The 12,563-nt window shown below is 37.0% G+C and overlaps 1 protein-coding gene across 6 annotated transcripts in view; it reads left to right on the top strand.

Annotated features, from left to right (window-relative positions):
* The first annotated feature begins 6 nt into the window (after nucleotides 1–6).
* HACL1 (2-hydroxyacyl-CoA lyase 1) overlaps nucleotides 7–12,563 on the top strand; it is a 41,717-nt gene continuing 29,160 nt past the window's right edge. For 5 of the 6 annotated variants that reach the window (XM_036431528.2, XM_045579305.1, XM_036431529.2 and 2 more), the window contains exons 1-7: nucleotides 7–218; nucleotides 442–546; nucleotides 5,532–5,572; nucleotides 6,174–6,254; nucleotides 7,493–7,565; nucleotides 9,581–9,658; nucleotides 11,303–11,397. In XM_036431528.2, coding sequence (XP_036287421.1) covers nucleotides 138–218; nucleotides 442–546; nucleotides 5,532–5,572; nucleotides 6,174–6,254; nucleotides 7,493–7,565; nucleotides 9,581–9,658; nucleotides 11,303–11,397 — 554 coding nt within the window. In that variant the 5' untranslated portion in view covers nucleotides 7–137. The remainder of the gene's footprint in view (nucleotides 219–441; nucleotides 547–5,531; nucleotides 5,573–6,173; nucleotides 6,255–7,492; nucleotides 7,566–9,580; nucleotides 9,659–11,302; nucleotides 11,398–12,563) is intronic. The other variant, XM_045579306.1, reaches the window with a different exon arrangement.

The following is a 12,563-nucleotide window of genomic DNA, read 5'->3' as shown; positions in this document are numbered from 1 at the left end:
TAGCCCCGCCCCTTCCGCCCAGCTATTTAACGCTGTGGGTGGCTGTCCTCCTGTCAGTCAGAGGAGGTGCAGGGCGACTCCTAGTCTGCTTCAGCCGCCTGCGGGGGGAGGACTGTGTTGAACTGTTTAGGTGTAAGATGTCGGGAAGTAACTTGGGCGACGGAAGCGAGGAGCAGGTGTCTGGCGCTGCGGTCCTCGCCCAGGCCCTGAAAGCGCAAGTACGAGGGACTTGCCTGCGGTGACAAGGCGCCTACGGGAGCCGGCGAGGGCCCGGCCGTGCTGGACACCAGTATTGCCAGCGCTGGGGGGCGGGGAGGGAAGGGGGACAGAGGGGTGTCATTGGAAAGGAGGGAGGTTCGCGTGAAGTTTTTCCTTTTAGCGCCCCGGAGGGAACCGTGTGTTGGGGTCCGTGCACTTATCCCCCTGTTCTTGGCCCACCAGGATGTGCAGTACATGTTTGGCATCGTAGGCATCCCAGTGACCGAAATCGCCGTGGCCGCTCAGCAACTGGGCATCAGATATGTGGGGATGAGGAATGAGCAAGCGGTGAGTATGGGCGCCGGGAGCCCAGGGCATATTGTTAATAATTAATAATAAAGGCAAATACTCATTGCAGACACTCAGTGCTTACGGCTGTTCCAATACTTGACACGTGTCAATCACAACAACTTTTTAAAAATATATTTTTACTGATTTTTCCACAGAGAGGAAACGAGAGGGACAGAGAGTTAGAAACATCTATGAATCAGTTGCCTCCTGCACACCTTCCCACTGGGGTTGTGCCCCCGACTGGAATCGAACCTGGGATCCTTGAGTCTGCAGATCGACACTCCATCCACTGAGCCAAAACCGTTAGGGCAATCAATCACAACAATTTTATGAAGCAGCAACTATCAATCCTAGTTGACAGGTGAGAAAAGTGAGACGAGGGGTTAAGTAACTTGTCTGAAATGACAACTGTTATGGCGGAGTCAGGATTTGAACCCAGGAATTCTGGGTCTGGATTCCTTGCTCTTTGCACTATATAGTAGAGCCTAGAGTTACGTGGGAGATCCGTTCCTACAGCGGCAAGGTAAAGCTACCTCACTCACATGGAGCACATACACAGCAGTAATGAAGTGAAACAGTAAAAAAAAAATTTAATGAAAGATAACAATCCCTGACCTTTATTTGTGGTAAATAAGTAATAAAAAACAGAAAGCACATATGTACATACGTTGAAATGGCAACTTTATTTTTATTTGATTATTTAAAAAAATGTATATTTTATTGATTTTTTACAGAGAGGAAGAGAGAGGGATAGAGAGTTAAAAACATCAATGAGAGAGAATCATTGATCAGCTGCCTTTTGCACACTCCCCACTGGGGATGTGCCGGAATTGAACCCAAGACCCTTCAGTCCGCAGACCGAAGCTCTATCCACTGAGCCAAACCGGTTAGGGCCGGAACTTTATTTTAAATAAATAAATGGAAGATGGTGATGTAACCATGAAATGCTGTTTGTCGAGTCTGATGTAACCCAAGGACTGCCTGTACACTGCTCTGCGAAATGTGTCAGAATTGGGACAGTTTCCATGTCTGAGTCTGGGTCCCCTGTCTTTCACTCTCATAACTACCTGTTACGTGTTTATTTCTGTGCATTATTCCACTGGTCTGATTCCCCTATTAGTCTTTGAGCTCCAGGAGGATAGGGGTATTATCTCTTCCTGACACATCTGTATCACCTAGGACAGTGATCAGCAAACTCATTAGTCAACAGAGCCAAATATCAACAGGACAACAATTGAAATTTGTTTGGAGAGCCACATTCTTTAAACTTAAACTTCTTCTAACCCCACTTCTTCAAAATAGACTCGCCCAGACCGAGGTATTTTGTGGAAGAGCCACACTCAAGGGGCCAAAGAGCCGCATGTGGCTTGCAAGCCGCAGTTTATCAACCACGGCCCTAGGTGGTTCCTGCACGTGGTAGGTTCTCAGTACCTGTGCTATGAATGGGGGAAGGCCAGGTCGCATGTCATGTAGCAGGTGTCCCTGCAAGGTGACATGTCACAGAAGGTACAGCTATGATTAGAACTCAGGTGTCCTAAATCCCAGGCCAGTGCTTGTTCTACCACATCACGCTGCTACTGTTCTTAGAGGCTTGGCTCAATGGTTGAGCGTCAGGCTATGAACCAGGAGGTCACAGTTTGATTCCAGTCAGGGCACATGCCCAAGTTAAGGGCTTGATCTCTGGTGGAGGGGATGCAGGAGGCAGCCAATCAATGATTCTCTCACATCATTCATGTTTCTCTCTCTCCCTGTCCCTTTCTCTCTCCCACTTTCCTCCTCTTTTTCAATATGAAATCAATAAAAAAAAAAAAAAGAAGAAGAAGAAGAACAAAGAAAGGCAGCTTCAAGCTTTATCAGTCCCCATAATCTTAGCTGCAGGCCTCCTTGGGTCTCAGGTACTTCCTTGGACACTGGATGTGGAGATGAACGACAGTTCCTGTCCTTGAGCAGCTTATAACCTAGCTGTGGAGACAGGCACAAACGAACAGTTTTATTATAATGCGGTAAATACTGTGGTTGAGATATATCCAGGGTGCTGTGGAAGTCCAGAAAGAGATACCGTGCTCAGCCTAAGACTTCTGAGGGCTCCTGGAGGAGAGGATGCCAAGCTGTGTTAAAGGGTGAATAGACTTAACCAGCTAGGAAGGAGAGGACAGGCTCTCCTGGAGGCGATTCCGAGGTTGGGGCTTGCTTGACTGACTAGTTGGATCATCGTGCCACTGACTCAGTTGGGGAATACAGAGGAAAGAGCCAATTTGAAGAGGAAAAGTAATGAGTCTCAATTTGGTCATGAGTTTGAGATGCTTGTAGGACATTCCTAATGCATAAGGAATGTCAACCTGACTTTTTGCAGTAGTCAAAGGAAGACCTAACTAGAGAACGTGAGAACAAAAATACAAATTACTAATATCACTAATGAAAAAGGAGACCAATGTGTTGAGGAGGAAATAACAATGGAAATTTTGAATTGAATGATAATTTAAAAAAAAATGCGATTGCCAGCCCAGCCAGTCCATCAAGAAGTCACCGGTTCAATTTCTGGTCAGGGCTCATGTCTGGGCGGGCTACATCCCATGTAGGAGGCAGCCAATCCATGATTCTCTCTCATTGATTCTCTCTTCCTTCCTCTCTTTATAAAATCAATAAAAATATATATTAAAAATGATACCAGCGGAGACTTGTTTGGCTCAATGGATAGAGCGTCGGCTTGGGGACTGAAGGGACCCGGGTTCGATTCCGGTCAAGGGCATGTACCTTGGTTGTGGGCATATTCCCAGTGGGGGTGTGCAAGAGGCAGCTGTTTGATGACTCTCTCTCATCGATGTTTCTAGCTCTCTATCTCTCTCCCTTCCTCTCTGTACAAAATCAATAAAAAATATATTTTTAAAAAAATGTGATACCAAACTTGTGATAGCTAAAGCAGTTCTTAATGGAAATAGTTTCAAATGCATCTATTAATAAAGAAGTTCAAAAACTTCAAATGTAAGATTACATTTTAAAAAGCTAAAAAAAGAAAACCAAATTAAACCCAAAATTAAAGGAGTAAAATAATAAAAGAGCAAAAATAAATGAAATAAGCGAAACTGGTTTGGCTAAGTGGATAGAGTGTCGGCCTGCAGACACTCTTGTTAAAAAAAAAAAAAAAAAAAAAAAAAATATATATATATATATATATATATATATATATATGAAAAATCAATAAAATATATTTAAAAAAATAAATAAATGAAATAGAAAACAAATGAACAACAAAAAAATCAGTGAAGTAAAAAACTGGTTCTTTGAAAATATTAATAAATTTGACAAATCCCTAGCAAGACTGATGAAGAATAAAAGGGCAAAAAACACACAAATTACCAATATTAGGAACAAAAAAGGGAACATTTCTCTTGATTTTGAAGATATTTAAGCAATTGTAAGAAGAAATATTTTTTATTAGGAGTTTTATACTTATTAAAATCTACTTAGACATATTTAAGCATGGATTTTTAAAATCATATATATATATATATATATATATATAAAATTAAAGCAGAAATTGATTAAGGTATTCCTAAAATTTCTTTTCATTTAGAGCCCTGGTCCTCTGAATCACTTTGTATACTTATACATATGTGTATTTTTAATTAATTTTTAAATTTATTTTTTAAAATATTTTTATTGATTTTTCTTACAGAGAGGAAGGGAGAGAGATAGAGAGAGAGCTAGAAACATCGGTGAGAGAGAAACATCGACCAGCTGCCTCTTGCACACCCCCTACCGGGTATGTGCCTGCAACCAATGTACATGCCCTTGACCGGAATCGAACCTGGGACCTTTCAGTCCGCAGACCGACGCGCTACCACTGAGCCAAACTGGTTTCGGCCTTGTGTGTATTTTTTAATTGTGGTAAAAAAAATCATAAAATTTGCCATCTTAACCATTATTAAATGCACAGCTCTTAACCATTTTTTTAAGTGTACATTCACATTGCTTTGTAACAGCTCTCCAAAACTTTCTATAGAAACTGGAACTCTGTACCCATTAAATAACTCCCCATTTACCCTGCTCCCATAGCCCCAGGCAACCACCATTCTCCTTTCTGTTTCTGTGAATTTGACTACTTTAGATACCTCATGTAAACGAAGTTATACAGTATTTGTGTCTGGATTATTTCACTTAGTATAGTGTCCTCAAGGTTCATTCATGTAGCATGTGCCAGGACTTCTGTTTTTCTTTTGTTTTTTAATTCTCATTTCACTTTAAAAAAAATTATCTTTATTGTTGAAACTATTACAGATGGTCCCTTTTCCCTCTCCATTCATCCCTTCAACTCCACTCTGGTCCCCTTCCCAGGCCTTCCCCAAATTATTGTCTGTCAATGCGCTATTCTTATAAGTTCATTGGCTAATCTCTGCCCACCTGTTCCCTCTGAAATACATCACTCTGTTGCATGCTTCATTGTTTTTGGTCACTAGTTTATTTTGTGTAAGAGGATATTGTGAATAAACTAGATCATATGGGCAAATTCCTTGAAAAACAAAAACTAGATTCAGTAAACCATTATTTGGAATTTACAGGTAGAACATTACTTGTTAAAATAGAAGGTTTTCCAGTTCTTTCTTCACAATTAAGTTCTAGTCTCTTACTTAATAATACATTATTAGCTATAACTGGTTTGGCTCAGTGGATAGTGTTGGCCTGTGGACGGAAAGGTCCTGGGTTTGATTCTGGTCAAGGGCACATACCTTGGTTGCAGGCTCGATCTCTGCCCTGGTTGGGGCCTGTGTGGGAGGCAACCAATCAATGAGTTTCTCTCACATTAATGTTTTTCTCTCTCTCTGTCTCTCCTCCTCCCTTCCACTCTCTCTAAAAAATTCAATGGAAAATAATATTGGGTGAGTGTTAAAACAAAAATTAAGTTATTATACATGTGATTATTAGAAGGATCCCAATATGCTCAAGTCCCAGTGTTGTTTTTTTTGTGTGTGTTTTTTTTATAGGCTTGTTACGCTGCCTCTGCGGTTGGATATCTGACAGGCAGGTAAGCTAAAGTCTTTGTTTTATTTCCATTTCTTTTCAAGGCTGTCTTAATCACGGGTTCCTACAGAAATGCTTTATAAATGTAAAATAACAAAGTGAATTATATGAAGATAACTTTTCCTTGGTGTTGTAAGCTTAGAAAGTTATCAAGGGTAAAGCATTCAAATTCAATTTTAAAGAGTTGGACAGAACACTATATTTCAAAATTACTTTCAAAGGTCAATTGACATTATATTTACTTGTTAAGAAAAATTTTAAAGATACTCTGTTTTTCCATTCACAAATGTAATCAGCACTCAAAATTTTGCTTCTGTATGCAGTCAACGTGTCTTAGCCAGATATAATAAGAGTAAAATGTGAAGAGGTTAGTGAAACACCATGTGAAGATGATAGGTACCTTATTTCCTGCAGGAAGACTAGTATCTTTCTATTTTTTTTTTTCTAATTCAAAAAATATTTTAATAATTGTTTTACCAATTGTAGAAAAGACCTATATGCCCTTCCTCTGAAGTCCAAGAACGTTACCATGTTTCACTGTAAGTGGTATGAATCAAGTCTTGCATTTGACTTGTTTTTAATAAAAACAATTGTTTTGCTTTTAGGCCGGGAGTATGCCTTGTTGTTTCTGGCCCAGGTCTCGTGCACGCCTTGGGTGGTATGGCAAATGCAAACATGAACTGTTGGTAATTAGATTGTTATTATTGAAAATATTTTCTTAAGAATGTCAGTGCATGATTTTATATATGGAGCAACTGCTGGTCTGGGGTGGAAAAACTTAAGTGCTTAAGAGAATGGCTTAATGAAAATTAAATGAAGAAGAGTGTTAAGAAAATTTTAAAACTATCAGTAATTCGTGCACCTAGAAACCAATACTGAATACACACTCGCACACACACATACATGCAGGTGTGGGCAAAAGTAAGTTTACAGTTGTTTATATGAAAAAAGACATGCAGGTTATGGTTACTACAATAGCTTTATTAAAAACTCAAAAGAATGTCACAGTGGCAAAAAAAAACCCACAAAACCCCAAAAACCAAAACATCGACTTTGCCCACTCCTGTATATCTGTATATGTATTTGAACATGTGTGTAGTTCTGTTTAAGTGAATAATTATTTTTTTATTTTATTTTTTTATTTTTTTATTTTTTAAAATATATTTTATTGATTTTGTACAGAGAGGAAGGGAGAGAGATAGAGAGCTAGAAACATCGATCAGAGAGAGTCATCGATCAGCCGCCTCTTGCACACCCCCTACTGGGGATATGCCCGCAACCAAGGTACATGCCCTTGACCGGAATCGAACTCGGGACCTTTCAGTCCCCAAGCCGACGCTCTATCCATTGAGCCAAACCAGTCTCGGTGAATAATTATTTTTTTAAATATCTTAGATCAGTATGCAAGAATGTATTAAATTATTCATCTTTTCTTACATAATTGGCAAGACAGTTGAAATTAAAATTTTTATTATATTTCTTTGACCTTGTTTTTAGACCCGTCTCTGGTACTTTACCAATAAAATCATGTTAAAGGGGGTTATCTTTTCATCAATTCATAAAGTATTTATTTAAAGTTTATTATAAAAAATTTATCCTCCTCTTAATCCCAAGAATAATAGGAAGGACATAAAAATTCATTTTAAATCGCTACACCTAGAGGTTTAGCATTAGCATCCAAAAGAGGTTGTGGAGAGAGGGGCATGGAAGAAAAACATTTACTATAAATTTCAGATTTTTCTGAAACTGAGGAAGGGTTCTCTGACATTAGGTTATTTCCTAAATTTTTAAATCTACAGTTTTTAGGGAAAATTTAATCCTCATTCTATGTCTCTATTTTTTAAATATCCATTTTAGTATATTCATTGGCCACTTTGCTGAATATTTTACAATTTGTAATTCTCTTTTAAAAAATGAATTTCAGGCCCTTGATTGTGATTGGTGGTTCCTCTGAAAGAGGTCAGGAAACAATGGGAGCCTTCCAGGAGTTTCCTCAGGTACCCAACTCTAAGATTTTCCTCTAGAGTTTAGTTACATAATTACACCCTGTTAAGATTTGTGGAGAAGAATATTATATGTCAACTATAAATTTTAAATAAATGCCAAAAGATTTATGGAGAAGAAATAAACTTCCGTCTATAAAATAAACAATTAAAATAAAAGAATTACTGAGATAATTTAGAGGTAAAATTCCTGAACTATAAGGCAATTTCAATGTTGATATTAAGAAAGCTTAGGCTCTGTTTATGAGCAGTCTTTTAAGAAATACACATTTTGGTCAGGCTTTTAAACTAAAAATAGGTTCTCCAAAGAGTCAAGAAAATATAGGAATAAAAATTGTTTTTGTACTATGTATCTCAGACTTTCGGGAAGTAAAATGTTGAGAGGGAAAAATCCTACTCAAACAACTACTAGTAGACTCTGGCAAGTTCATTTTTATTTTAGAGGGCTAAAGGAAAGTATTTGAAAAATTTTAAAAACTTGAAAGAATTTGTCAATGAATGCTACAGTTTTAAGAATTGTTGTAGAAAGCAAATAGGTGAGAGTGAATGTTAATTAACACTTAAGATATGAATATATTTGAGCATTTATAACACAAAGTTAAAACCATTAGGCAAAGCGTGTAGGTAAATTAGGAATCATGTGAGAACTTCAAATGGAAACATATAATTTTATATATGATTTTTAAAAATATATTTTATTGATTTCTTACAGAGAGGAAGGGAGAGGGATAGAGAGCTAGAAACATCGATGAGAGAGAAACATCGACCAGCTGCTTCCTGCACCCCCCCCACTGGGGATGTGTCCGCAACCAATGTACATACCCTTGACCGGAATCGAACCCGGGACCCTTCAGTCCGCAGGCTGACGCTCTATCCACTGAGCCAACTGGTTTCGGCTAATTTTGTATATGACTTAAACTAGATCTTGATATAGGTTAATGAAAATGTTATATTTTTATACTCTTGAAAGGAATTGCAGTGGTAGATAACAACAGCAGTTTTGTTTTGTTTTTAAAATATATTTTATTAATTTTTTTACAGAGAGGAAGAGAGAGGGATAGAGAGTTAGAAACATCAATGAGAGACATCTATCAGCTGCCTCTTGCACACCCCCTACTGGGTACATGCCCTTGATCGGAATCAAACCCGGGACCTTTCAGTCCATAGGCCGATGCTCTATCCACTGAGCCAAACCGGTTTCAGAACAACAGTTTTTTTAAAGATGTTGATATCTGTATTTGAAAAATAAGTAGAGCAGATAGTTATGTAAAAGGAAATTTAAAGTTACTACAAAAGCTTTGTAGATTAAAATAAAGCAGAAGATAATATCCATTACAAATATTTTTCCCAAAAAGGAAAATAATAGAATTTTATTAAATGAAATGAACAGTTTGAAAAGAAAGATTCAAATTTCAATTTCTTATGGAAATATTTAAAACTAAACAACATGACTATGAATAGACTGAAAGTTGGGAAGTAATCTTAATTCTATCACACTTGTGGGACTTAAGATTACCAATCATTCCGTAGATTTCATACCAAGTATCAAGAGAAACAATTTCTGTATAGTATTTTAAGGTACATTAAACAATGAAATTTTAACACTACCGAATTTATATGACCCAAACAGCATGCCAACTAAATTGTATATTCCTTGCTGTGGAATTTCTGGGCCCAACAATATACTCATTTTAATTTTTATAAGACATTGTCAACTTCCCTTCTCATTTATACTCTGACCAGCAATGAGTGCCTGCTTTCCTTTGTTATGGTAGATGCTGTGTATTATCTAAGTTTTTTATTTTTGTAAATGAAAATGGTGTCTTGTTTGATTTGCTTCCTGAATCATACTGAGGCAGAAATTTGATTGTGCTTTGCATAGGCTATTATGAAATATTCCAGGTAATGCATAGTGTCCATAGAAAGTAATGACTTAATATTTTGTCTTCTTTCAGAAGAGTAATATGACCTGTGAACTGAATTTTAAGTGATTTTCTTTTTGCATATAGGTTGAAGCTTGTAGATTATATAGCAAGTTCTCTGTCCGGCCAAGCAGCATAGAAGCCATTCCATCTGTTATCGAAAAGGTACAGTATTTAATTCAAGCCCTCCAAGTCAACTGGTTTTTCTCAGTTGCTCATATCTGTGTCATTTTTATTCTCAATTGAATGAGTAATAATTTGGAACATATTCACATAGTTAAAAATGATATTGTTAAAGAACTGTATACATTTTAATATTTACTGCCATTATATTTAATTAGAGAAACAGATAAATTAAGTCACTTTTGAAAAACAAAGTTTTTCCTGTACTTCAGTTTTTTTAATTATGGAAAAGTAAAAAAAAAAAAAGATATAATGGAATTCTGAGTACCCTTTCTTTTAGGCTTTTGCAAGATTGTTCTTAAAAATTAGTACTCATGCGTATAAAACAATCCCTTAATTGATTAAACAGCATATTATAATTTTAGTTTACCAACTTAATTTATATGTGAGCTTACATTTGAGCTTTTTCAATACCATGTGTTATAGAAATCATTTGACACGTTACAACATCACAGTTTCTGAAAACTGCCAAGTCATAGGATTAGAAAGCAGGTGAAAGTACATGTTATGAAGACTTGGCCGACAGAGCCTATTAGGTAATTTTTTTAATTTTTTAAAAAAATGTCACTGGATCATATTAAAAATATATATATATATATATATATATATAAATTGATTTTTTACAGAGAGGAAGAGAGAGGGATAGAGAGCTAGAAACATCGATCAGCTGCCTCTTGCACACCTCCCATGGGGGATGTGCCCACAACCAGGATACATGCCCCTGACTGGAATCGAACCTGGGACCTCTCAGTCCGCAGGCCAACGCTCTATCTACTGAGCCAAACTGGTTTCGGCCTATTAGGTAATTTTTAAGACGAAAGTGTAATAGAATGTCAATTTTAATGGTCTAAGTGAATAGTTACTTTACCTTTCTCCTTTTATTTTTATTTTTATTTTTATTTTTTAAATATGTTTTATTGATTTTTTACAGAGATGAAGGGAGAGAGATAGAGAGCTAGAAACGTCGATGAGAGAGAAACATCGACCAGCTGCCTCTTGCACACCCCCTACTGGGGATGTGCCCACAACCCAGGTACATGCCCTTGACCGGAATCGAACCTTGGACATTTCAGTCTGCAGACCGACGCTCTACCACTGAGCCAAACTGGTTTCGGCTATCTTTCTCCTTTTAAACAAAAATCTCTTTTAAGATACAATTGACCCTTGAACAACATGGGTTTGAATTGTGCCAGTCCACTTGTATGCAGATTTTTTTTTCAATAAAGACTGTACAGTACTATAAATGTATTTTTCCTTCTTTATGATTTTCCTAATATTTTTTGGTTACTTTATCGAATACAAAAATATATATCAATTGACTGTTTATGTTATTTCTAAGGTCAACAGTAAGCTGTTTAGTAATTAAGTTTTGGGAGAGTCAAAAGTTGTATTTTTTTATTGCATGGGGGATTGGGGTTCCAAACCCCATATTATCTAAGGGTCAACTGTATATAAAATTAATAGAGGATACTTCAAATTTAATTAAAATTGTTTATCTCTCCAACTAAGGATATCCAGAAAAATTAAAACTGTTTATTTCACAATTTTAAGTTGTTTGGGTAAAATATGATAATAAGGATTGAGATTTTTTTTTAAAACATTTTCTTTTATTTATAATAAATTTAGGCTGTAAGAAGCAGTATTTATGGTCGTCCAGGTGCTTGCTATATTGACATACCTGCAGATTTTGTGAACCTTCAGGTGAATGTGAATTCTATAAAGTGAGTAATAGTTATGCTAGATTTTTCCTTAATTGTATTACAATGCTTACCTTGAAAGGAATTTACTTAGCAGTTTATAAGTTAATCTTTTAAAAAAATATTTTTATCGATTTCAGAGAGGAAGGGAGAGGGAGAGAAAGATAGAAATATCAATGTTGAGATTTCTGTTGAGATACTGCCTCCTGCATGCCCCACGCTGGAGACTGAGCCTGTAATCCAGCATGTGCCCTGACTGGGAATATAACCGTGACCTAGTTCATAGGTCAACATTCAACCACTGAGCCATGCCAGCTGGCATAGTTAATATTCATTTATCTTAACCTTTTTTTATTTTTTATTATTGATTTCAGAGGGAAATGGAGAGGGTGAGATAGAAACATCAATGATAATCAAAGAGAATCATTTATCAGCTGCCTCCTGCACACCCCACACTGAGGATCAAGCCCGCAACCCAGGCACATGCCCTTGACCGAAATCAAACCTGCAGCTCTTCAGTCTGCAGGCCGACACTCTATCTACTGAGCCAAGCCGGCTAGGGCCATTTATCTTAACTTGATTTAGTAATTAAGTTGAATCCTAGTCAAAGGGCTTCTCTGAATTAAAATGGTATTATTTAGTAATTATTTTGGGGGTTAATTACTAAATAAAATACTTGGAGCTTCCTGAACTTATTTGGAATTATTCTTACAGTACCCATAGATAATACATTCTCATTAATATAGTGTAGTCACTTAGAGTCCTTATAGTGTAAAACAAGAGATGAGGAGACTGTTGAAAATAATTAGAACTCAACATTATAAATTTTAGTCTGACTCAGTTATTTAAAAATATTTCAACACCAGGTATTTATTACTTAAATAAACACTGAGTGGACAGGAAGTGTAAAATATTTTTCATTGGCATCTAAGTCACCCCTGGTACTGATGTGTACTTGGGTTAATGAATCGCCCTGGGAACCACTTAGTACATTTCTGCTACTGTGGACCAAGTGGCCTTCTAGTGACCACAGGGAGAAAGTGGACATTTCTGTACACTCAGAGGTTTCTAAGCAAAAGGACATCTATTTGGGAGAGTCAGAGCAAAAGGAACTCTCTTCTGCATAATACCTGAGCATGATATTCCAAATAATATTGGGCAGGGGAAGGAGAGATGAGTCTCAGGTAAGT

The sequence above is a fragment of the Pipistrellus kuhlii genome, unplaced genomic scaffold, assembly GCF_014108245.1.
Source record: "Pipistrellus kuhlii isolate mPipKuh1 unplaced genomic scaffold, mPipKuh1.p scaffold_m20_p_11, whole genome shotgun sequence".
Taxonomy (NCBI): domain Eukaryota; kingdom Metazoa; phylum Chordata; class Mammalia; order Chiroptera; family Vespertilionidae; genus Pipistrellus; species Pipistrellus kuhlii.
The sequence above is the reverse complement of the archived record's forward strand: the minus strand, read 5'-3'. Positions and strand labels throughout refer to the sequence as shown.